Genomic DNA, 26,799 nt, shown 5'->3' with positions numbered 1-26,799 from the left:
ATTGACCTCTCCAGGTTCCTAAGAGGCCAGTAAGGGGCGTACATAAGTGCACTGATGTGCCTTTCGTCCCCTGTCCAATTGTCTTTCCTTTCCATTTTATCATATATATTCTTTCCTTCCCACCTACTTCTCTTCTTCTTCACTTTCTATCTTTTATATATCACTTAATGTCTATTCCCTTTCATATGTATTGTATATTGGACAAAGAATAAAATAAATAAATAAATAAATAGATTTATAAGACCAAAATCAGATGTGAATTTGATAACCAGCGAATAATGTATGTATTATTGTAATATTTTAATATTGGGTGTAGAAAAGCTATATTTAAGATGTTTATTATATTTAAGAGGTTTATGAATACACTGTATAAGATATTGGTTTATTATACAGTATAAGATATTGGCTTTTATATAATGGGTTTTTAACTGTTTTTAGTATTGGATTTTGTTATATACTGTTTTATTGCTGTTGTTAGCCGCCCCGAGTCTGCGGAGAGGGGCAGCATACAAATCCAATAAATAAATAAAAATAAATAAATAAATATATGTTTGTAAGGTCCTTTTGTGAAAGTAAGAGATATAAGAGTCTCGACTGAATGATTAAAAAATTAAAAGGAAACAAATTGTATAAGTTTGATAATAAGCTTGATTTTGTGTTGGAAACTATATATTGGGGGGTTTTTTATGTTGGAGAAAATAAAAATTTTATGTAGGAAAAAAAAAAAACACACACACACACACACACACACATCTAAAAGGACATCACAGAACTCTGTGTCCCGTGCCACTTGGTTAAAGGTCAGTAAAGGTAGAACTTGACTTATGAACAACGTTGGGACCAGAATTTCCATTGCTAACAAGGGAGTTGACTAGCGCCCAGTGTTGTTATCATTGTTGTCTTCATTTTATCACTAAGGAATTGTAAGGTGGGATTTTAATGTGGAGAAAAGCAAAGTTTTACATTTAGGCAGGAAAAATCAAAGATATAACTCGGGGGGGGGGGAGTTCTGCATCCTTTTGCTGCTGGTTCATTTAGGGTCACGTCCACAGCAATCAAACAGTCAAAATCCAAGTGTTGTGGTTATCTCTGGCCCAGCTCCTGCCCCAAGGAATGTGCAGGTGGATGTGGGGGAAACGTCCACATGCCTGTTTTGCTTCCAGTAGAATCTGTCTCCTCTGACCAAGGAAGCATGAGTGACAGGGAAGAGGGGAGTTTGGCAGACAGCCCAGGAGGAGATCAGTCATCTGTATCATCCCTTGATTCTGAACAAGAATTAATCACATATCCACGCATGCGCAGAGTGATGTATAGGAGACAACAACTGAAGGATTATTACAAGAGAAAATGAGGCCACCTGTGGTTGGGTGGGGCTGCTGTAATTAGTGCTACAGATAAAATTGCAGCCTGGTGTTTTAGTCTCATGGCAGTTTATCTGATTCCTTGTTTCGTTAAGATCGTGGTTTTTGCTGTTCAGGATTGTGTGTGTGGACTCTCTGGACTTTAGAATTGGACTCAATTTCCCAGTTATTGGGTGAGCAATTGGATTGCATTTAACCTGTGCCTTGTGTGTACCAGAAAATCCCTTTGACATTTAAAAAGGGAGCTGTTTCTGTTTTTCTGTTTATAAAAACTTTTGGGTTTTCCTTTTATCGTGTGGTGTGTGTCTTCCTGGACTAATTACCCTGTAATTACGGGCAGTTGAAACACGCCGGCAGAACACCAAGATGGCAGCATCCATGAAGAAACTGACAGAACCAATTCTGTGACATAATAATAATAACAACAGCTTTGGAAGGGACCTTGGAGGTCTCCTAATCAAACCACCTGCTTAGGCAGGAAACCCTACACTACTTCAGCCAAATGGTTATCAAACATCTGCTTATAAACTTCCAGTGTTGGGGCATTCACAATTTCTGGAGTCAAGCTGTTCCATTGATCAACCATTCTGACTGTCAGGAAATTTCTTCTTAGTTCTACGTTACTTCTCTCCTTGTTTAGTTTCCACCCATTGCTTCTTGTTCTACCCTCAGGTGCTTTGGAGAATAGGTTGACTCCCTCTTCTTTGTGGCAACCCCTGAGATATTGGAACATTGCTATCCTGTCTCCCCTGGTCCTTCTTTTCATTAAACTAGCCATGCCCAGTTCCTGCAACCATTCTTCATATATTTTCCAATTAAATTAAACTAATTTTAGCCTCCAGTCCCCTAATCATATTTGTTGCTCTTCTCTGCACTCTTTCTAGAGTCTCAACATCCTTTTTGCATCGTGGGGACCAAAACTGAATGCAAATATTCCAAGTGTGACCTTACCAAGGCCTTATAAAGTGGTATTAACATTTCATGTGCTCTTGATTCTATCCCTCTATTAATGCAGCCTAGAACTGTGTTGGCTTTTTTTTGGCAGCTGCTGCACACAACCGGCTCATATTTAAATGGTTTGTCCACATCATCACTGAGTTACTAACGGTTCTAAAGAACCGGTTACAAGTGGTAGGAACCCACCTGTGGTATAAATTCAGATTAGGTGAGACCAAAAGTAAGACTCCAGCACACAATAATTCAAAAACAATAACTCTGAGAGGGACAGAATCCTGGTGGATGATCACTTGAATACGAGCCTGTACTGTGCAGCCGCCACCTAAAAACTTATACAATCCTGGGTTGCATAAACAGAGGCATAGAATCAAGATCGCATGAAATATTAGTGCTGTTTCATAAAATTCTAGTACAGTGATGGCAAACCTATGACACGGGTGCCACAGGTGGCGCATGAAGCCATATCTGCTGGCACGCGGGCTGTTGTCGTTCCAACATTATTTATTATTATTATTATTATTATTATTATTATTATTATTATTATTTATTGGATTTATATGCCGCCCCTCTCCGAAGACTCGGGGCGGCTAACAGCAATCATAAAACAGCGTACAATAATAATCCAATACTAAAAACGATTAAAAACCCATTAATATAAAAAACCAAACATACATACAGACATACCATGCATAAAATTGTAAAGGCCTAGGGGAAAAGATTATCTTAGTTCCCCCATGCCTGGTGGCAGAGGTGGGTTTTAAGTAGCTTACGAAAGGCAAGGAGGGTGGGGGCAATTCTAATCTCTGGCTTTTTAAAGAAATTATTTGCTGATTTTTTTTTCTTTAGCATGTACACAAAAGCTGAATTTTTGGCTTTGCCCATCTTGTCTTGACTTTTTTTTTGGGGGGGGGGAATGTTTTGTAATTTTTTTTCACTGTACATGCATGAAAACTGCGTGCCCAGCCATGAGGCATAGGAGGAAGCAAACCGACAGCGAGGTAAGTTAAAACCTACTCTGATCTAGTCCAACCTTTCATTCAAGCAGGAGACCCTACATCAGTGATGGCAAACCTATGGCACAGGTGCCATAGTAGTATGTATATAGTACCATGTTTCCCCAATAGTAAGACCCCCCCGATTGTAAGACATATGGGGGGTTTCAGGGGGGTCGGCTAATATAAGCCATACCCCGAAAGTAAGACATATGTCTTACTTTCGGGGAAACATGGGGGTATTGCCGGGGGGGCCGATGACGTCGCTTCCAAGCTCCCCGCGCGCCCCTCGCCTTCACTCGCCGCGGCGCCACCGCCTCTTCCCCTGCCGAGGCTCAGCTGCAAGCGGCCAGCGAGGGGGGGAAGGAGGGGGGGAAGGAGCGGGTTAGCCAGGGGCGCGCGGGCGGCAAACAGAATCCCCCCTTCCCAGCGCTGGGCAGTCGACACTTACTCCCTCCCTTCCACTGCCTCTCGCCGACTTGCTTCTCTCCACCAGCCACGGCCGCTCTCCGCCCTGGCCCCTGCAGTGCTCGCCTTCCCCGCGCGGCTGCCTCCGAGAGAGAGAGAGGGACGGGCGCTCGGCGAGCAGGCGGGTCCTAGTGCCGCTCGGTTCTTCACCCTCCTTTTCGGGGCGCTGGTTCATCTCCTGCGCGCGCCAGCCAACGTCAGCCTCGAAGCAAACGATGACAAAAACAAACTGCCTACCGAGCGGGCTGAGAGAAGGAGCCCTTTTCTCCCTGCAGCTTTTGAAGTGCCTCGTCTCCTGTCCCCCACCTTTCTTGCGAAAAACGATAAACTACATCCCCCAGAATGGCCCGCGTTGCCGGCGGTGACGTATTTTCATTGCGACAGGGGAAGAGGCGGTGGCGCCGCCCACATCACATCACGCGGGGAAGAAGAATTGGGGGCTCCCTGCAAGATGAGCAGCCAGAATCAGCACAGCCGAAAGGTGACTGGCGCTGTCAGGCACCCTCCTTCGCCCGCCTCCTTTCTGGCAGCTCCCCATGCCCGAAGACGAGCCGGCCCCGGTGCCCGGGACAATATAAGACATACCCCCAAAGTAAGACACAGTGGGGCTTTGGGGGGTAAAAAAAAAGTAAGACACTGCCTTACTATCGGGGAAACACGGTATGTATATAGTATATAGTAGTATGGCACAGGTGCAAAGTAGTATGCAAAACTGAACAAATAAAACAGCAATTCATTAATTAACCACATTGCCAGAAATAACAGGTCCTTCAACAAACTCAGATCCAGATCAGATCTTTCTCTCCTCCAACGTATTCGCTCTCGCAAACTACGGGCAGAACTCAAGAGACGCTATGAACTTGGTGAAACAAACCTTTACATAGATTACCGCACAGAAAACATCAAACCCAAAACCCATAATTCTCCCCACATCTTCCGGTCTAACTTTCAACCTACCATCTCACAACATCAAACTGACACGTGCCAGACCACCATCCCACAACAACAAATGGACAACCCCACCACCTCAAACCAAGAATAGGAAAGCGTGCCCCTTACTTCCTCTAACCACCCCAAAACCAATCCCCAACAGTTGTCCTATTGCTCTCCTATATCTCCTATACCTTTCTTCTATTCCTATATCTCTTCTTCTATTCTTTCATTGATATGTTCTATTACTATATCTTCTTTTCTATTCTTTCTTAGGTATATTTTACTATGAGTATCTCCTCTATAACCTTCATCATGTATTTTACTATGTGTATATAGATATATATACCCACTAAAACCCTCATTGTGTATTGGACAAAATAAATAATAAAATAAATAAAATAAATAAAATAAATAAAATAAATAAAATAAATAAAATAAATAAAATAAATAAAATAAATAAAATAAATAAAATAAATAAAATAAATAAAATAAATAAAATAAATAAAATAAATAAAATAAATAAAATAAATAAAATAAATAAAATAAATAAAATAAATAAAATAAATAAATAAAATAAATAAAATAAATAAAATAAAATAAATAAAATAAATAAAATAAATAAAATAAATAAATAAAATAAATAAAATAAATTAAATAAATTAAATAAATTAAATAAATTAAATAAATAAAATAAATTAAATAAATTAAATAAATAAAATAAATAAAATAAATAAAATAAATAAAATAAATAAAATAAATAAAATAAATAAAATAAATAAAATAAATAAAATAAATAAAATAAATAAATAAAATAAAAAATAAATAAAATAAAAAATAAAATAAATAAAATAAATAAAATAAATAAAATAAATAAAATAAATAAAATAAATAAAATAAATAAAATAAATAAAATAAATAAAATAAATAAAATAAATAAAATAAATAAAATAAATAAAATAAATAAAATAAATAAAATAAATAAAATAAATAAAATAAATAAAATAAATAAAATAAATAAAATAAATAAAATAAATAAAATAAATAAATAAAAATAAATATCTGCTGGCATACGAGCTGTTGCCCTAGCTCAGCTCCAACGTGCATGTGTGTGCTGGCCAGCTGATTTTTGGCGCACACAGAGGTTCTGGGAAGGTGTTTTTGCCTTCCAGAGAGCCTCCAGGGGAATGGAAGAGGGCATTTTTACTTTCCCCCAGCTCCAGGGAAGACTTTGGAGCCTGGGAAGAGCAAAACACAAGCTTACAGGGCCCACCAGAAGTTGGGAAACATACTTTTTTCAGCCTCCACAGGCCTCCGGGGGGTGGGGGATGCTGTTTTTGCTCTCCCCAAGCATTGAATTATGGGTGTGGGCACTTGTACATGTACGATAGTGTGCGCGCATGCTCTTTCGGCACCCGAGGGAAAAAAGGTTCACCATCACTGAACATGTAGCAGTCCAGTCATATAGCAGTCCAGTTGCTTCTTGAAAGCTTCCAATGATAAATCTCCCACAGCTTCAAATACTTGGGACGATCATAATCCTCTCAAAATAATACGTGTTGTGGTTAGCTCTGGCCCGGCTCCTGCCCCAAGGACTTTGGATGTGGGGGAGACATCCACATGCTGCAGGCCTGTTTTGCCCCCGGTGGAATCTGATGATGAAGGCTCCTCTGACCAAGAAGACATGAGTGACAGGGAGGAGGAGAGTGTGGCAGACAGCTCAGAAGGAGATCAATTATCTAGCTCCTCCTTGGATTCAGAACAAGAGTTAATGATACAGCCACGCATGAGGAGAGCGATGCATAGGCAGCAACAACTGAGAGATTATTATCAAAGAAAATGAGGCCACCTGTGGTTGGGTGGGGCTGTGGTAATTAGTGAGGCTGCTATAAAGAGCAGCCTGTGGGTTTGGCCATTGTGGAGGATTATCTGATCATTGTGTTTCGTGACTGCTTTACTGACTTTGACCTTTTGTGTGCTGATTTTTCCCCGCTTTGAAACTAAACCAGAGCAAAGTGTGTTTCACTTTGTGAAAGAAGAAGGACTGTGAATTGCCTCACAGCTGCAACCTAAGTATCACAGAACTGATAAGGGACTTGTACCAATTACCAGTTTGTTTGGAGACCAGTGCTCTTTGCTATTCCAAAAGAGGGCATGGTTTAAGTGAATTTTCATTATAAAGAACATTGTTTTGAATTTTCAAACGTGTGTGTGTCTGAAATTTGTACCTGTGCATTTTTGGGAGGATTCTACCAGAGAGCCCGACAGAACAAATACGGAAAGGACAAAAAAGGGAAAAAAGTCAATGGACATTGAGCCCACAAATTTTAAAAGAACAAGAATATATTCGAAAGACCTTAAAAGAATTGAAGTTATTTTTTAGAGATAACAGGAAACATCATACCTCATTACCAAACCTCCGGGATGCCATGAAAGCTTATTTAAGGGGGATTACAATTGTGAAAAGAAATAAAGATAGATGGAGAGGTTATAATATGAAATTAATAAGTTAGAAAATCAATTACAAACAGATCCTGGGAACCAACAAACTGACGCCCCAAATCTGGTTCTATCACAGTCAAATGAAACTCTGACCCAGAATGGAATTCTTTTTAAAGTTACTGCTTTTATTGATTGAACTATGGCTCAGTGAATGGTCACATGAATTGTGGGAAACTTTGACACATCTGGAAGAATGAGTATTCTGTTGAAAGCTGACTGAAACCGAACGAGCGATGTTGGCTCCTAGGTTCTGGTAAGGTGGAGCGATGGCTTTGAACGTGCAGTTATACATCACTGGGAGGTCAGTGGGAGGGCTGGGGTGCATTTTACTTCTATGTCTGCTTCCGGTACATCTGTCCAGATCTTCTTCTCCAGTAAAGTGCACAAGCTCTCGGAAGCGCATGCTTTGAGGGACAGCTCCTTGATGAACTGGTCTGAAAAAAATGAACCAAGATGGTAGTCAGTAACATCTCTACAGTATCCTAATGAGAAAGGAGAAAGCATTGCAAATTGCAGTTGGACAACTAAATGCAGGAGATTCCTAGAGAGGCCCCACAGAGGCTTCTCCCTGCCTTTTCCGGCCTTGTTTCCTCCCAGGGGATTCCTAGAGAGGGTCCACGGAGGCTTCTCCCTGCCTTTTCTGGCCTTGTTTCCTCCCAGGAGATTCCTAGGGAGGCCCCACGGAGGCTTCTCCATGTGTTTTCCGGCCTTGTTTCCTCCCAAGAGATTCCTAGAGAGGCCCCACGGAGGCTTCTCCCTGCCTTTTCCGGCCTTGTTTCCTCCCAGGAGATTCCTAGAGAGGCCCCACGGAGGCTTCTCCCCACCTTTTCCAGCCCTGTTTCCTCCCAGGAGATTCCTAGAGAGGCCCCACGGAGGCTTCTCCCTGCCTTTTCCGGCCTTGTTTCCTCCCAGGAGATTCCTAGAGAGGCTCCATGGAGGCTTCTCCCTGCCTTTTCCGGCCCTGTTTCCTCCCAGGCGATTCCTAGAGAGGCCCCATGGAGGCTTCTCCCTGCCCTTTCCGGCCTTGTTTCCTCCCAGGAGATTCCTAGAGAGGCCCCACGGAGGCTTCTCCCTGCCTTTTCCGGTCTTGTTTCCTCCCAGGAGATTCCTAGAGAGGCCCCACGGAGGCTTCTCCCTGCCTTTTCTGGCCCTGTTTCCTCCCAGGCGATTCCTAGAGAGGCCCCACGGAGGCTTCTCCCTGCCTTTTCCGGCCTTGTTTCTTCCCAGGAGATTCCTAGAGAGGCCCCACGGAGGCTTCTCCCTGCCTTTTCCGGCCTTGTTTCCTCCCAGGAGATTCCTAGAGAGGCCCCACAGAGGCTTCTCCCCACCTTTTCCGGCCCTGTTTCCTCCCAGGAGATTCCTAGAGAGGCCCCACGGAGGCTACTCCCTGCCTTTTCCGGCCTTGTTTCCTCCCAAGAGATTCCTAGAGAGGCCCCACGGAGGCTTCTCCCTGCCCTTTCCGGCCTTGTTTCCTCCCAGGAGATTCCTAGAGAGGCCCCACGGAGGCTTCTCCCTGCCTTTTCCGGCCTTGTTTCCTCCCAGGACACTCCTAGAGAGGCCCCATGGAGGCTTCTCCGTGCCTTTTCCGGTTACAGTTTCGGAGGCTCGGGTTTGTAAGTGGAAAATGGTTCTTGAGAAGAGGCAAAAAAATCTTGAACACCAGGTTCTTATCTAGAAATGTTTGTAAGTAGAGGCGTTTGTAGGTAGGGGTACCACTGTAGTTAAGACTTAAAGCCCACAAGATTTTTTAAAAGTTAAAATGTGCTGGCATCTTGCTTTCTTTCATTATTGTTTTGAAACTTTGATAGGCCTTTAATCATAGTCAGATGGGCCTAGTGCCAGGTGTTTCCTCCCTTGGGATGTTGCCAAGGTATCCCTGTTGATCATCACAGGTACAGCCAAGGATGGGCTGCATTCTGAACCTCTTCTGCTCCCTCTGTTCAAGACTCACTGCAGAGTCCTAATTGCTCAAGTGGTTCCCCCCCCCCCATTCTCCAATCGTAATTCTAAAGGTGAAGTCTGTTCTTACCATCGTTCTTCCCCACTAGAGTCAAACACTGGGTTTCAGTTCCCCGGCAGGAGACCAGGTGTTCATTGCATTCAGCTGAAGTGAGTCCAAGGCATCCAGGACACTGGAGTCCGTTGGGTCGAATGACTTCGGATTGAAGCACTGTCAAGAACAAGGCAGAGGAGATCAGTTGCGCGACGGGCCTCTCCCTGCTGCCTGCTTTAGCGGACTGGGTACGCTAGGCTGCCCATCCTTGTCGTGTAAACCTTTTCCATAGGGGTACGACATCCATTTCTCTTTGCCTCTGGAAACAAATTCCTTTTGTATCTAATCATACATGGCCAATAAATCTATTCTATTCTATTCTATTCTACGCTACTCTACTCTATTTTATTCATTCCAATATTCTATTCTACTCTGCTCTACTCTACTCTATTCATTCCAATATTCTCTCCTCTCCTCTCCCCTTCCATTCCATTCCATTCCTTTCCTTTTATTCTATTCTATCCATTCCAATATTCTCTCCTCTCCTCTCCTCTCCTCTCCTCTCCTCTCCTCTCCTCTCCTCTCCCCTTCCATTCCATTCCTTTCCTTTTATTCTATTCTATCCATTCCAATATTCTCTCCTCTCCTCTCCTCTCCACTCCTCTCCTCCCCTCTCCCCTTCCATTCCATTCCATTCCATTCCATTCCTTTCCTTTTATTCTATTCTATCCATTCCAATATTCTCTCCTCTACTCTCCTCTCCTCTCCACTCCTCTCCTCTCCTCTCCCCTTCCATTCCATTGCATTCCATTCCTTTCCTTTTATTCTATTCTATCCATTCCAATATTCTCTCCTCTCCTCTCCTCTCCTCTCCTCTCCTCTCCTCTCCACTCCTCTCCTCTCCTCTCCCCTTCCATTCCATTCCTTTCCTTTTATTCTATTCTATCCATTCCAATATTCTCTCCTCTCCTCTCCTCTCCATTCCTCTCCTCCCCTCTCCCCTTCCATTCAATTCCATTCCATTCCTTTCCTTTTATTCTATTCTATCCATTCCAATATTCTCTCCTCTCCTCTCCTCTCCTCTCCCCTTCCATTCCATTCCTTTTATTCTATTCTATCCATTCCAATATTCTCTCCTCTCCTCTCCTCTCCTCTCCACTCCTCTCCTCCCCTCTCCCCTTCCATTCAATTCCTTTTATTCTATTCTATCCATTCCAATATTCTCTCCTCTCCTCTCCTCTCCTCTCCCCTTCCATTCAATTCCTTTTATTCTATTCTATCCATTCCAATATTCTCTCCTCTCCTCTCCTCTCCCCTTCCATTCAATTCCTTTTATTCTATTCTATCCATTCCAATATTCTCTCCTCTCCTCTCCTCTCCTCTCCTCTCCCTTTCCATTCCATTCCTTTTATTCTATTCTATCCATTCCAATATTCTCTCCTCTACTCTCCTCTCCTCTCCACTCCTCTCCTCTCCTCTCCCCTTCCATTCCATTCCTTTTATTCTATTCTATCCATTCCAATATTCTCTCCTCTCCTCTCCTCTCCACTCCTCTCCTCCTCTCTCCCCTTCCATTCAATTCCATTCCATTCCTTTCCTTTTATTCTATTCTATCCATTCCAATATTCTCTCCTCTACTCTCCTCTCCTCTCCACTCCTCTCCTCCCCTCTCCCCTTCCATTCCATTCCTTTTATTCTATTCTATCCATTCCAATATTCTCTCCTCTACTCTCCTCTCCTCTCCACTCCTCTCCTCCCCTCTCCCCTTCCATTCCATTCCTTTTATTCTATTCTATCCATTCCAATATTCTCTCCTCTCCACTCCTCTCCTCCCCTCTCCCCTTCCATTCCATTCCTTTTATTCTATTCTATCCATTCCAATATTCTCTCCTCTCCTCTCCTCTCCACTCCTCTCCTCCCCTCTCCCCTTCCATTCCATTCATTTTATTCTATTCTATCCATTCCAATATTCTCTCCTCTCCTCTCCTCTCCACTCCTCTCCTCCCCTCTCCCCTTCCATTCCATTCCTTTTATTCTATTCTATCCATTCCAATATTCTCTCCTCTCCTCTCCTCTCCACTCCTCTCCTCCCCTCTCCCCTTCCATTCCATTCATTTTATTCTATTCTATCCATTCCAATATTCTCTCCTCTCCTCTCCTCTCCACTCCTCTCCTCCCCTCTCCCCTTCCATTCAATTCCTTTTATTCTATTCTATCCATTCCAATATTCTCTCCTCTCCTCTCCTCTCCTCTCCACTCCTCTCCTCCCCTCTCCCCTTCCATTCCATTCCTTTTATTCTATTCTATCCATTCCAATATTCTCTCCTCTCCTCTCCTCTCCTCTCCACTCCTCTCCTCCCCTCTCCCCTTCCATTCAATTCCTTTTATTCTATTCTATCCATTCCAATATTCTCTCCTCTCCTCTCCACTCCTCTCCTCCCCTCTCCCCTTCCATTCCATTCCTTTTATTCTATTCTATCCATTCCAATATTCTCTCCTCTCCTCTCCTCTCCACTCCTCTCCTCCCCTCTCCCCTTCCATTCCATTCCTTTTATTCTATTCTATCCATTCCAATATTCTCTCCTCTCCTCTCCTCTCCACTCCTCTCCTCCCCTCTCCCCTTCCATTCAATTCCATTCCATTCCTTTCCTTTTATTCTATTCTATCCATTCCAATATTCTCTCCTCTCCTCTCCTCTCCTCTCCACTCCTCTCCTCCCCTCTCCCCTTCCATTCCATTCCTTTTATTCTATTCTATCCATTCCAATATTCTCTCCTCTCCTCTCCACTCCTCTCCTCTCCCCTTCCATTCCATTCCATTCCTTTCCTTTTATTCTATTCTATCCATTCCAATATTCTCTCCTCTCCTCTCCTCTCCTCTCCTCTCCCCTTCCATTCCATTCCATTCCTTTCCTTTTATTCTATTCTATCCATTCCAATATTCTCTCCTCTCCTCTCCACTCCTCTCCTCTCCCCTTCCATTCCATTCCTTTCCTTTCCTTTTATTCTATTCTATTCTATTCATTCCAATAGTCTCTCCTCTCCTCTCTCCTCCCCTCCCCTTCCATTCCATTCCATTCCTTTTATTCTATTCTATCCATTCCAATATTCTGTTCTGTTCTATTCCATTCCGTTCTGTTCCATTCCACTCTATTACCAATTTTATTCTTCATTCCATTATTCTACTCTATTCCGTTCTGTTCCGTTCTGTCCTGTTCCATTCTATTCTATTCTCAGTTCCCATTCCATTCTATTCTATTCCCAGTTACCAATTTTCCATTCCATTCTATTTTATTCTTCATTCCTCTATTCTATTCTATTCTATTCTATTCCACTCCACCCAACCCCATTCTAGGAAGGTGTACTCAAGACAGATTTTCATACTGTTCATAGGATTTGCTCTGCCTAAACAGACATATAGAAACATAGAAACATAGAAGACTGACGGCAGAAAAAGACCTCATGGTCCATCTAGTCTGCCCTTATACTATTTTCTGTATTTTATCTTAGGATGGATATGTGTTTATCCCAGGCATGTTTAAATTCAGTTACTGTGGATTTACCAACCACGTCTGCTGGAAGTTTGTTCCAAGGATCTACTACTCTTTCAGTAAAATAATATTTTCTCATGTTGCTTTTGATCTTTCCCCCAACTAACTTCTGGTTACAGTTTTGGATATAATTGAATAAACAAAAAATTGAATAAATAAATAATCCTCTAGTATATTTTTCCCCCAACCTTGGCAACTTTAGTATGAGAGGGCTTCCATTCCAAGAATTCCTCACCCAACATGAGTGAGTCTCTTTCAATCGTAGCAAGAGAAGTTTCAAATGGGCAGCCCTTCAGAGGTCCGATTCCACCTCCCGAGGTCCTTCAACGTTGCCCCTTATGGCTGTGATTGGCTTCCTAGAGCTACCTACCAGGAGTCGGCAGCGTTTTACATTCCTCCCCAATACAGCAGGCTCGTTTGGACCTCAACGATACTTTACGATATAGAGTTGACTCCAGGTAGTCAAGATGGCAAGTGTCAGAAGTACCACAGGCTTTTGTAATGAAAGTTACGGACACAGGTTCTGCACAGGGTGAGAAACAAAGAACAAAGGGGTTTTATTTAGAAACATAGAAACATAGAAGTCTGACGGCAGAAAAAGACCTCATGGTCCATCTAGTCTGCCCTTATACTATTTCCTGTATTTCATCTTACAATGGACATATGTTTATCCCAGGCATGTTTAAATTCAGTTACTGTGGATTTATCTACCACGTCTACTGGAAGTTTGTTCCAAAGATCTACTACTCTTTCAGTAAAATAATATTTTCTCATGTTGCTTTTGATCTTTCCCCCAACTAACTTCAGATTGTGTCCCCTTGTTCTTGTGTTCACTTTCCTATTAAAAACACTTCCCTCCTGGACCTTATTTAACCCTTTAATATATTTAAATGTTTCGATCATTTGAGATTCAAGGATTCCTTGGTCGGTTAAAACACAGATGACCACTAGATGGCCTATATATATAGGATGACCTATAAAGCCCTACATGGCATCGGGCCAGATTACTAACAGGACTGCCTTCTGCCGCATGAGTCCCAACGTCCGGTGAAGTCCCACAGAGTCAGCCTTCTCCAGGTCACGTCAACTAGACAATATTGCTTGGCGGGACCTAGGGGAAGAGCCTTCTCTGTGGGGGGCCCGGCCCTCTTGAATCAGCTTCCCCAGGAGATCTGTACTGCCCCAACCCTCCTTGCCTTTCATAAGAACTTGAAAACTTATTTATGCCACCAGGCTTGGTATCATTAGATCTCAGCCTCTGGCCCCTGAATCCTTAATATGCTTGGTTTGTATTTGAGTGAATGACTTTTGATATCTAACTTTTACATATTTTTTGTTTTATTTTATTATATATATACAGTGTTCCCTCGATTTCCGCCGGTTCGAACGTCACGAAAAGTCTATACCATGGGTTTTCAAAAATATTAATTAAAAAATACTTCGTGGTTTTTTCCCCTATACCACGGTTTTTCTTGCCCGATGACGTCATGTGTCATCTCCAAACATTTGTCCGCCTTTAATAAATATTTTTTTAAATAAACTTTAATAAATAACCCTGGTGAGTAATAATCTAAATGGTTGCTAAGGACATGGGAAATTGCAATTTAGGGGTTTAAAGTGTTAAGGGATGGCTTGCATAGTTCCCTCTAAGCTGAGCAGTGAGCAATCGCTCACTTAAAAATCATCATCAACTCAGAGTTTTCCAAACCTGCCCAGAAGCCCAGAGGGAAAGAGTGAGAGGGAAGGAGAGAGAGAGGAAGAGAGAGAAACAGATAGAAAAAAGAGAGGAAGGAAAAGAGAAAGAAAAAGAATGGGAGTAAGGAAGAGAGAAAGAAAATCAAAATCTAGTTTGAAACTAGCTCAACTATTTAAGTGGCATTTTGATATTGATAGAGTTGCCCTATGATGAGCTCACTGTTATAGACACACAGTACAGTATTTTATTTTGAAATTCTCTGAGGCAAAACAGGGTGGGTTTTTTATTTGTTTTTTTGTTTGTTTGTTTATTTATTATTTCTGTGCCGCCCAGTCCCGAAGGGACTGCCGCTCAGTCACTATACTTTTCCGCCCCCCCCCCAAACAATTAGAGGGAACACTGATGGCTTGTGATACTGTTCATAGCCAAAAATAGTATATTTACTTCCACATCTCTACTTCGTGGAAATTTGACTTTCGCGGGCAGTCTCGGAACGCATCCCCCGCGAAAATTGAGGGAACACTGTATATTATATTTATATTTTACATCCTATCACCCATTTCCTCCCCCTTAGGACTGTATGACTGTAACTTGTTGCTTGTATCCTAAGATATTTATTAATATTGATTGTTTCTTCATTGCTTATTGGACCCCAATGACAATCATTAAGTGTTGTACTTCATGATTCTTGACAAATCTATATTTTCTTTTATGTACATTGAGAGCATATGCACCAAAGACAAATTCTTTGTGTGTCCAATCACACTTGGCCAATAAAATTCTATTCTATTCTATTCTATAATGTTTTAGACTAACTATTTATATTAATTGGATCCAATTGTATTTTGTACACTGTTTTATTGTTGACATGCTGGGAGCATGCATACAAATCCAATTAATAAATAAAATAAATAAATAGATGGAAATAGCAGGTAGTCCTCGACTTGCGACCACAGCTGAGCCCCAAATTTATAAACCAGACCGTTCTTAAGTGGGGCTTTGTCCCATTTTACGATCTCTCCACAGTCGTTTAGTGCAGTGTTTCCCCAACCTTGGCAACTTGAAGATATCTGGACTTCAATTCCCGGAATTCCCCAGCCAACATTCTTTCAACTAATGGTTTAGGACAGGGGTAGGCAAAGTTGGCTCTTCTATGACTTGTGGACTTCAATTCCCAGAATTCCTGAGCCAAGCTTGCTAGCTCAGGAATTCTGGGAGTTGAAGTCCATATGTCATAGAAGAGCCAACTTTGCCTACCTCTGGTTTAGGACTACTGTACTTGTATCAAGGGCTACCTGAATCCATCTGCCTGTCTCTCCCACAACTCAATATTTCATACCTATTTTCAGTTCAGCATGATAGACAACGCAAGTATCTTCCTTTTCATCACAGGTTTGTGAATAGCCGCTACACTCCTGGCCAACGTTCGAACAGATCTCACACTCAATACCCATGCCTAGGGGGAAAAGATACAACATTGTTTGTGAATGCTTTTTTTTTTAATGCTAGGTTGATATATTTTATTGTGTATGGAAATTGAAGGATTAACTTGAAAGACACTATACCATGCTACAACTTACTGTAAACCAGCAAGGAATTACTTTTGTGGAAATACATTAGTATAAGTATTGTAAGCAAGATTGTATATTGTCACATATTTTTGTAGCTGGTTTAATTATTAAATGGGTCTTATTTTTAAAGACACAAGAAGAGAGTTATACCATTTCCCCCAAAATAAGACATCCCCTAATAATAATAGTAGTAGTAATTAATGTTGGGAGAACCCAACGAAGTTCGGGTTCGACACCCACATTTTAAAAAAAGTTCGGGTTCGGCACCTGACCTCAAACCCGAACTTTTGCCGAACTTTCGAGTTTGGTGCTTGGGAAAGCGCCAGGAAGTGCAGCTGCCCAGCTGTCACCTTCCGGAACAGCCGGGGCGCTTCTCGGCGGTCTCCCGAACACCGAACCCGGAAGTTCGGCAAAAGTTCAGGTTCTGGTTCGGGAGAGCGCCAGGAAGCACCCCGGCTGTTTCGGAAGGTGACAGCTGGGTGGCGGCACTTCCTGGCGCTCTCCCGAACCCGAACTTTTGCTGAACTTTTGCAAAAATTCGGGTTCGGGTCGGTATACCGAACTGTGCAAAGTTCGGTACGAACCCGAACTTTGCAGGTTAGGTTCGCCCAACACTAGTAGTAATAGTAGCAGTAGTATTAATCATAATTGTAATCGTGGTCATAATCATAATCATAATCATAATCATAATCATAATCATAATCATAATCATAATCATAATCATAATCATAATCATAATCATAATCATAATCATAATCATAATCATAATCATAATCATAATCATAATCATAATCATAATCATAATCATAATCATAATCATAATCATAATCATAATCATAATCATAATCATAATCATAATCATAATCATAATCATAATCATAATCATAATCATAACAACAACAGAGTTGGAAGGGACCTTGGTGGTCTTCTAGTCCAACCCCCTGCTTAGGCAGGAAACCCTACATTATCCAACATCTTAAAAATTTCCAGTTTTGGAGCAATCACAATTTCTGGAGTCAAGCTGTTCCACTGATCAACCATTCTGACTGTCAGGAAATTTCTCCTAAGTTCTAAGTTGCTTCTCTCCTTGCTTAGTTTCCACCCATTGCTTCTTGTTCTTCCCTTGGGTGCTTTGGAGAATAGGTTGACTCTCTCTTCTTTGTGGCAACCCCTGAGATACTGGAAGACTGCCATTATTGTCTCCCCTGGTCCTTCTTTTCATTAAACTAGCCATGCCCAGTTCCTGCAACCGTTCTTCATGCGTTTTTAGCCTCTCAATCACACCACCTTGACTTTTTTGAGCCCCTTCTATGGACACCCAAGACCTGCCTGGAATCCTGTTATCCAAGGCAAGGTCCTTGAATTGCTCTCAATGTCTTCTCACCTGTAGCTAAGAAAGTGCCAAAGAGACAACAGAATAAGAGGGACTTCATGGTGCAGATCAAGGTGGTTGATGCCCAGGGCAGTCTGGATAGAAATATCTGGAAGGGAAGACAGAAAGAAACAGAACCTGGAACACATTGTAGGTATAAACTTCTCATAGTGCCACTTTTAAAATAAGAATAACAAACCAGTTTCAAGAATCTTTCCTCCTTTTAATAGCTTTTTTTAAGAAGGAAGAATGGAAAAAAGACCAATCTAGAAATAAATATCACTCTTAGAATGGATTATGTTAGCACTTGGCTAACTAACTTGGCTACTAACATTTCTTTTTCCCCCTCCAAAGTATTTTTTTACTTTTCTCCATAATCATCATACAACTTATATATCCTAAGATTTTTATTAATATTGCTTCTTCATTGCTTATTTGACCCCTATGACAATCATTAAGTGTCGTACCACATGATTCTAGACAAATGTATATTTTATTTTATGTACGCTGAGAGCATATGCACCAAGACAAATTCCTTGTGTGTCCAATCACACTTGGCCAATAAAATTCTATTCTATTCTATTCTAACTTCATGTACCTTCAATACAGTTTAATGTACTTATAAACCTTATTCAAATACAATAAACTGAATCACATTCTAGATTTGCTTTATATTATTTAATCTGTCTTCCCTCTTTCTATCTCGAGCAGCTATTCCACCTCTGCTACCTATTTTCTTACTCCATTTTCCTCCTTCTACTACCCTTCTCTTCTCCTTCCTCCTTCTTTCTACTCTTTCTCTACTCTCCCTCCTTTCTCTCCTTCGTTCCTACTTCCCTTCCACCCTCTAAATACTTCCCTAAGTGGATGGTTCTATTATCATTACATAATAGTTAAAGTATTTCTCAAACTCTTCCCCATCTTTTTTACAACATCTCCTATCTAGTATATTTAAATTTTGGCTTTCGGTATATGTACTTTATCTTGTACTACCTCCTTGCTCTAGTCTTGTCTCCAAGAATTACCACCAACCAATTCAATTTTACTCCCAATTCATTGCTACAGCTAGGTTGCACTGCTAATTGCTGTTTCTTGTGCTTGTTTGCTTATCAAGGTGCAAGAAAGTTATTTATTTATTTTTTTTTAAAAAGCATTATTGGGATCTATAGGACTTGTCTTGGTTGGCACGGGTTGTTTTGGTAGACATTAGAAGTAATGGGTGGAAACTAAGGAGAGAACTTCCTGACAGAACAATTTATCGGTGAAACAGCTTGCCTCCAGAAGTTGTGAATCTTCCATCATCCAAGGATTTTAAGAAGAGATTGGACAATGATAGCGTTTCCTGCTTAATCAGAGGGTTAGACTAGGAGACTTCCAAAGCCTCTTTTATTCTTTTATTCTCTTTTCAGCATCATCTACATCGCACCCATACACAAATTTCCCTGGCTTTCAAGATCAATATTTGGGTGGCAACATTATTTTCAGAGAAAACTGCATAAGGGCAGACTAGATGGACCATGAGGTCTTTTTCTGCCGTCAATCTTCTAGGTTTCTAAAACTTAGGCTGGAAGCTTAGATTGAACTCCATTCTTACTATCTACGTGACAAACTTTATTGACGGGTTCCTGATATATTGACTGGTTCCTAATATGATTTGATTGCTTGTTTGTACCTGAACTATCATTAAATGTTGTTCCTTATTGATTGTTGAGGAACTTATCCTTTCTGTTATGTACACAGAGAGGATATGCACCAATGACGAATTCCTTGTGGGTCCAATTACACTTGGCCAATAAATTCTATTCTATTCTATTCTATTCTATTCCCTATTCCCTATTCCCCATTCCCCATTCCCCATTCCCCACTCTACTCTCTACTCTCTACTCTCTACTCTCTACTCTCTACTCTCTACTCTCTCTACTCTCTACTCTCTACTCTCTACTCCCTACTCTCTACTCTCTACTCTCTACTCTCTAATCTCTAATCTCTACTCTACTCTACTTTACTCTACTCTATTGTCTAGTCCAGTCCAGTCCACTCTATTCTACTCTACTCTACTCCTATTCTATTCTATTCTATTCTATTCTATTCTATTAAAACAAAGGCTACATGAGTCCTTCAACCAAGGTCAGCATCTGTCCACCTTCAAGTAAACCTGGTCTATACCACCATGTGCACCTTTACAGAGGAAAGCCAAAATACAAATATGTGTAGGATGTTGTTCCCTGCAAGGAAATCAAGTGTTTGTTAGAAGAAGTCTCGACCGTTAAGAAGGAAGAAGGCACTTACGTAGAGCTTCAAGAAGCTGCAGCCAGTAATTTTTCTTAGAGACTACCAGATGCCACCATTCAATGGGCACAGCCCCTTCTCCCTGTTGGCTTCCCTTTTTGTAGGAGAGCTAGAAGTCTATGTTTTTGGAAACACCTTTCAGCCCTCTGGGATATATTTACTTTCCACCCAGATAGAGAATTTTTTTAAAAAAAAAAAAAAAAGAGGGGGGGATAAATCTTTGGCTGGTCCACTGTCCTTTTCAAGGATAACCTGAGGCTATTGCCCAGGAGGGCTTGACCTGTTCTGTTCTTGGAGCCAACTACCCGTAGCCTGCTGGACCAGCCAATGAGCATGAGAGTATTATTTGGGATTAAAAATTCACCAGGTGGTCAATATAGATTTCATCACTGGGAGCAGGAAATGGATAAACAATTTCGGAGCAGTTGGAAGTCAGCTATTTTCTCTGTGAACCATAAATGTGTGTTTAGAAAATGGGGTTTTTAAATATTTTTAAACAGTAATTTAGATTTGTTGTAAATTGTTTTCACTTTGTTCTGAGCCGCTCCGAGTCTGCGGAGAGGGGCAGCATACAAATCTAAATAATAAATAATAATAATAAAATAAAAATAAATGGGGGGTTGCAAAAGGGGAAAGCAGGGTGATCAAATCTTAAACATTGTAAATGGGAAGTTTGGAATTGGGTTTCATCAGGGGTGCGTTCTAACTTATGCCAGCACCGATTAGAAACATAGAAGATTGACGGCAGAAAAAGACCTCATGGTCCATCTAGTCTGCCCTTATACAGTGGTACCTCGAGATACGAGTTTAATTCGTTCCGGACCTGGGCTCTTAAGTCGAGCAGCTCTTATCTCGAACGACTTTTCCCCATAGGAATTAATGTAAATAATTTTAATTGGTTCCAGTCCTCAAAAAACTCACAAAGTTAGTCTAAATTATGCAGAAAGACATGTTTTTAATGAATAAATGTACATGTACATATAAATGAAGTTTCTTTCACTTAACTTGTAAACTTTCTTAAACTTTTAAATTTACATATGTTCAACTTCTCTGCCACCCAATCCTGTAGGACAGAGGTCCCCAACCCTTTTTGCACCAGGGACCGGCTTTAAGCGATCAAGAGAGGAATGGGTGAATGAATGGACGGAGGGTGGGAAGGAAGGAAGGAAAGAGGGAAGGGACAGGAACAGAGGAAGGAAGGAAGCAAGGAAACTTATGAAAGGGGAGAGTAAGAGAGGAATGAGTGAAGGGAGGGAGGGAGGGAAGAAGGTGGGAAGGAGAAAGAAAAGAAGAAATAGAGGAAGGGAAGGTAAAAGAGAGAAAGAAAAAGAGCAAGAAAGAAAGCTGCAAGCACCCCCCCGAGCCCCCCAGGCCGGCTGCAACCTTTTAAAACACGCGCGCCGCTTCGCAGCTGTCTCCTGAAGCCGAACGCGGAAGTTAGCGTTTGGCTTCAGGAGACAGCTCCTTGGCGCTTGTATCTCGAATTTGGGCTTGTAAGTAGAACAAAAATATCTCTCCCCTCCCAGCTCTTATCTCGAGTTGCTCTTAAGTAGAGCAGCTCTTATGTCGGGGTTCCACTGTACTGTATTTTATCTTAGGATGGATCTATGTTTATCCCAGACATGTTTAAATTCAGTTACTGTGGATTTACCAACCACGTAAAAAGATCAAGTCACAAGATTTTGACTTGGGGAAAAATAAACAGGGCAGAGCAACTGTCTTGCTTACCAAATTTTGGGATCCATTGTGATCCGAAGGCCAAATACTACATGTAGTAGGGAACAGCAATATAATTGCAGGAATATTCACTGTTCTTTCCCACCCACCCCACCACCACCTTCTTATATGAATGTATGTATGGATGTTTGGTTTTACAATAAGGGTTTTTTAGTTGTTTTAGTATTGGATTTACATGCTGTTTTTTGTTACTGTTGTTAGCATAGTTCCCTCTAAGCTGAGCAGTGAGCAATCGCTCACTTAAAAATCATCATCAACTCAGAGTTTTTCAAACCTGCCCAGAAGCCGAGAAGGAAAGAGTGAGAGGGAAGGAGAGAGAGAGGAAGAGAGAGAAACAGATAGAAAAAAGAGAGGAAGGAAAAGAGAAAGAAAAAGAATGGGAGTAAGGAAGAGAGAAAGAAAATCAAAATCTAGTTTGAAACTAGCTCAACTATTTAAGTGGCATTTTGATATTGATAGAGTTGCCCTATTATGAGCTCACTGTTATAGACACACAGTACAGTATTTTATTTTGAAATTCTCTGAGGCAAAACAGGGTGGGTTTTTTATTTGTTCGTTTGTTTTTGTTTGTTTGTTTGTTTATTTAATATTTCTGTGCCGCCCAGTCCCAAAGGGACTGTCGCTCAGACACTATACTTTTCTGCCCACCCCCCAAAAAAATTAGAGGGAACACTGGTTGTTAGCCTCCCCGAGTCTACGGAGAGGGGCGGCATACAAATCCAATAAATAAAATAAAATAAATAAATAAATAAAATATTATTATGCAACACTGAAGTTGCATTCGGGCTAAGGGAACGCTGCCCTTCTTGTCTGATCCAGTTGCTCTTTTGCAATCCCTATGCAAACATTTGTAGACCTTTTAACGGGAGGTCAATGGCCTCTTCCACTGAAGGTATTCCATATATTGGTACGTGCCCGTTTTCAGGCATTTGAGGACTCTGCATGGCTGGTCTTCCTATTTTGGGGGAATGTATGTACAGGACAGGGAATTCTCAAAGTACAACCACAACAGAGCCCCCAAACTTTTTTTTGTGGCTCAGAGAAAAAAAATTTAAGTGCGTTTTGCCCCATTTTACACCTTTCCTTGCCACATTTGTTAAGGGAAGCATTGTGGTTGTTAATAATAATAATAATAATAATAATAATAATAATAATAATAATAATAATAATAATACATGTTGTAAGCCACCCTGAGTCTAAGGAGAAGAGCGGCATTTTAAAAAAATTGAATAAATAAATAACTAATAAACAAGACATGATTTTCTTCTCCTTCCATGTCAGTAGAAATAATAATAATAATTATTATTATTATTATTATTATTGTTATTATTATTTATTAGATTTGTATGCCACCCCTCTCCGAAGACTCGGGGCAGATAATCTAGGACTTCCGTTGGAGGTCAAAGGGAATTTATTATTATTATTATTATTATTATTATTATTATTGTTGTTGTTGTTATTGTTGTTGTTATTGTTGTTGTTATTGTTGTCGTTGTCATTGTTGTTGTTGTTGTTGTTATTGTTGTTGTTGTTATTATTATTATTATTATTATTATTATTATTATTATTATTATTATTATGATGTGTCCAATCACACTTGGCCAATAAAGAAGCAATACAAAGTATCAGTTCAAACAAAACAAATAATATATACCTTGCAAATGTCATTCTTTTTATTTCTATATAGAAAAAGTAACATATTAATGAAACAAATAAATAAATGTACAATGTGTAATATTGAATGTAAGATGCAAAAGGATTAAGGATACACACAAAAGGTAACAAAGCTGGATTATAATCTGTAAAAAAAATGATTAAACTATGTGATAAATACTTGTGAAAACAATAAAGAAACTTTGGGAAAAAAGAATTCTATTCTATTCTAATCTAATCTATTCTATTCACAATAACAACAACAACAACAGAGTTGGAAGGGACCTTGGAGGTCTTCTAGTCCAACCCACTGCTTAGGCAGGAAACCCTACACTATTTCAGACAAATGGTTATCCAACATCTTCTTCAAAACTTCCAGTGTTGGGGCATTCACAACTTCTGGAGGCAAGCTGTTCCACTGATCAACCATTCTGACTGTCAGGAAATTTCTCCTTGGTTCTAAGTTGCTTTTCTCCTTGATTAGTTCCCCCCCATTGCTTCTTGTTCTACCTTGGGTGCTTTGGAGAATAGTTCGACTCCTTCTTCTTTCTGGCAATCCCTGAGATATTGCAAGACTGCTGTCATGTCTCCCCTGGTCCTTCTCCTCATCAAACTAGCCATGCCCAGTTCCTGCAACCATTCTTCATATGTTTTAGGATGACAAGCTCTGCTGGCTGAGGAACTCTGGGAGTTGAAATCCACAAGTCTTAAAGTTGACAGGGTTGGAGACACCTGCTCTAAAGCACTTGAAGGCAGAAGAAACAGCAATGGGTGGAAACTAATCAAGGAAAGAAGCAACCTAGAATTTAGGAGAAATTTCCTGGCAGTCAGAACCGTCGGCATCTGTGGAACAACTTGCCTCCAGAAGTTGCAAACGCTCCAACACTGGAGGTTTTCAAGAAAAGATTGCACAGCCACTCGTCTGAAATAGTGTAGGATTTCCTACCTAAGCAGGGTGTTGGACTAGAAGACCTCCAAAGTCCCTTCCAACTATGCTATCTTTCTTTCTTTTCTTTTCTTTTTAAATACAGTGGTACCTCATGATACGAACCCCTCATCTTACGAACAACCTGAGATACGAACCCGGGGTTCAGAAAATTTTTGCCTCTTCTTACGAACTTGTTTCTTCTTATGAAACCGCCACCGCCGCCGAGAAGCCCCGCCGCCCGTCTGTTGCTTTTTGAAACAGATGGGGGGCTTCCCAGCAGTCTCCTGAACCCAAACGCCAAACCCAAACTTCCGGGTTCGGCGTTCGGGAGGCCTCCGAGAAGCCCCCTGGCTGTTTTAAAAGGTGACAGCTGGATGGCGGGGCTTCCCAGCGGCCTCCCGAACGCCGAACCTGGAAGTTTGGCAAACGTTTGGGTTTGGGAGGCCGCTGAGAAGCCCCGCCACCCAGCTGTCACCTTTTAAAACAGCCGGGGGGCTTCCCAGCAGCCTCCTAAACCCGAACGCCAAACCCAAACTTCTGGGTTCGGCATTCGGGAGGCCTCCAAGAAGCCCCCCGGCTGTTTTAAAAGGTGACAGCCGGGCGGCGGGGCGTCCCAGTGGCCTCCCGAACGCTGAAGCCGGATGTTTGGCAAAAGTTCGGGTTCAGGAGGCCACTGGGAAGCCCCGCCACCTGGCTGTCACCTTTTAAAACAGCCAGGGGGCTTCTCGGAGGCCTCCCGAACACCAAACCCGGAAGTTCGGGTTTTGCGTTCGGGTTCAGGAGGACGCTCCACGGATTAATGGATTTTACATTGTTTCCTATGGGAAACAATGTTTCGTCTTACGAACTTTTCGTCTTTCGAACCTCCCCCTGGAACCAATTAGGTTCGTAAGATGAGGTATTACTGTATATTTTTTATTAAATTGCAAAGACAGACAAAACATACATTACATATAACATTTAGTGGAGCAACATTTGCTCCTCTCAAAGTAGAAGTCATCGTTACATTTGTAATAAGTAAAAAAGAGAGAGAAAAACTAACTCTATAATTGTTTATAAAATACTTAGATATATCAATTACTGTATGAGATAATAAGTAGAAACACATCTAAAACATTTAAAAATATGTAGAAATTTTAAAATTATAACTTAAAATGAACTATGAAGAAAAAAAAGAAAAATGGTAGAAGAAGAAAGAAGGAGTTTATCTTTATATTGTAAATAATCACTGTCTAATTCAATTGAGTCTGTCATCTGCACCTCTATAACTGTCTGGTTTGGTGCTGCAACCCAACAAGATCGACACAGACTTCAGAGGATAATCAGAACTGCAGAAAAAACAATTGCTGCCAACCTGCCTTCCATTGAGGACCTGTAGACTGCACGAGTCAAAAAGAGGGCGGGGAAAATATTTACTGACCCCTCACATCCTGGACACAAATTGTTTCAACTCCTACCCTCAAAACGTCGCTACAGAGCACTGCACACCAAGACAACTAGACACAAGAACAGTTTTTTTCCGAACGCCATCACTCTACTAAACAAATAATTCCCTCAACATTGTCAGACTTTCTACTAAATCTGCACTTCTATTCTACTAGTTTTTCTCATCATTCCTTTCACCCATTTCCTCCCACTTAGGACTGTATGACTGTAACTTGTTGCTTATATCCTAAGATTTTTATTAATATTGCTTCTTCATTGCTTATTTGACCCCTATGACAATCATTAAGTGTCGTACCACATGATTCTTGACAAATGTATATTTTATTTTATGTACGCTGAGAGCATATGCACCAAGACAAATTCCTTGTGTGTCCAATCACACTTGGCCAATAAAAATTCTATTCTATTCTATTCTATTCTATTACTACTAGATAGAAATATATTTAAAATAGTATAAAAATAAGGTTATCTCTGTTTCTTTGTATCCCACCAGATGTATACCTTTTGCCAAACCTCATAAAATTCTGATTCTTCTTGATTTTTCAAACTTCTCGTCATCATATCAAGCTCAGTGCATGCTATCTTTCGTTCTGATAAGTGAGAAAAGGAAGTAATGATATTATTGCTATAGTGCCACCTCCTGGCTATATAGTGCCACAGCAGGTACCAGCCCTTCAAGCTAGTGCAGACAAAAAGAACCGACATTACACTATTGTTGTTATAACACGCAAGCAACCAGAAAACAATCAATATTAATATAAATCGTAATCCGAAATGGGCTGCAGTTGGTACAGCTGGGATCGGTGTTCCGGTGGCAGAAACTGAGATGCACATGCAAAATCTAACATGAAGACACTCTCGTGCATGATATTTCGCCGACTTTGGTTGGGTTTTTTTAAAATTTATTTTATTTATTTATTTTGTCCAATACACCATGCACATTGAAGAGAATAAACAATAATAAACAATAATAAACAAAGAGAACTAAGAGATTTTAAAGAAATGATGATTATGGTATAGTAGTTTATGTACAAGCAATATATTAAGAATTTTGGTTTATATACGTATAGTAGTTAAAATTAGTTTAAATGTATTGTTTGATGATTATGGTATATTAGTTTATGTATAAGCAATATATAAAGAACTTTGGTTTATACACGCATAGTAGTTAAAATTAGATTAAATGTATTGTTTGATGATTATGGTATATTAGTTTATGTATAAGCAACATATTAAGAACTTTAGTTTATATATGCATAGCACTTAAGATTTTGAAAATTCTAACCCAAATTTACTAGACTTTTTAATATTCAACATATATTCAATTATGTATTCTTTTTCTGTAGTTGAATCT

General features: G+C 40.7%; 1 protein-coding gene across 1 annotated transcript; it reads right to left on the bottom strand.

Annotated features, from left to right (window-relative positions):
* Positions 1–7,314: 7,314 nt before the first annotated feature.
* LOC139174099 (phospholipase A2 inhibitor gamma subunit B-like) lies at positions 7,315–20,258 on the bottom strand. Its single transcript, XM_070764182.1, has 6 exons — positions 19,682–20,258; positions 17,405–17,501; positions 15,789–15,905; positions 13,124–13,276; positions 9,240–9,380; positions 7,315–7,644 (listed from the first exon to the last, which is right to left on the bottom strand). Exons 2-6 carry the CDS (start codon positions 17,451–17,453, stop codon positions 7,502–7,504), a joined length of 603 nt encoding a protein of 200 aa, XP_070620283.1. The 5' UTR covers positions 17,454–17,501; positions 19,682–20,258; the 3' UTR covers positions 7,315–7,501.
* Between the last annotated feature and the right edge of the window lie 6,541 nt (positions 20,259–26,799).

Source organism: Erythrolamprus reginae, chromosome 11, assembly GCF_031021105.1.
Source record: "Erythrolamprus reginae isolate rEryReg1 chromosome 11, rEryReg1.hap1, whole genome shotgun sequence".
In the NCBI taxonomy this organism is placed as follows: domain Eukaryota; kingdom Metazoa; phylum Chordata; class Lepidosauria; order Squamata; family Dipsadidae; genus Erythrolamprus; species Erythrolamprus reginae.
Note: the sequence above shows the minus strand (reverse complement) of the source record. Positions and strands in the feature narration are given on the sequence as shown.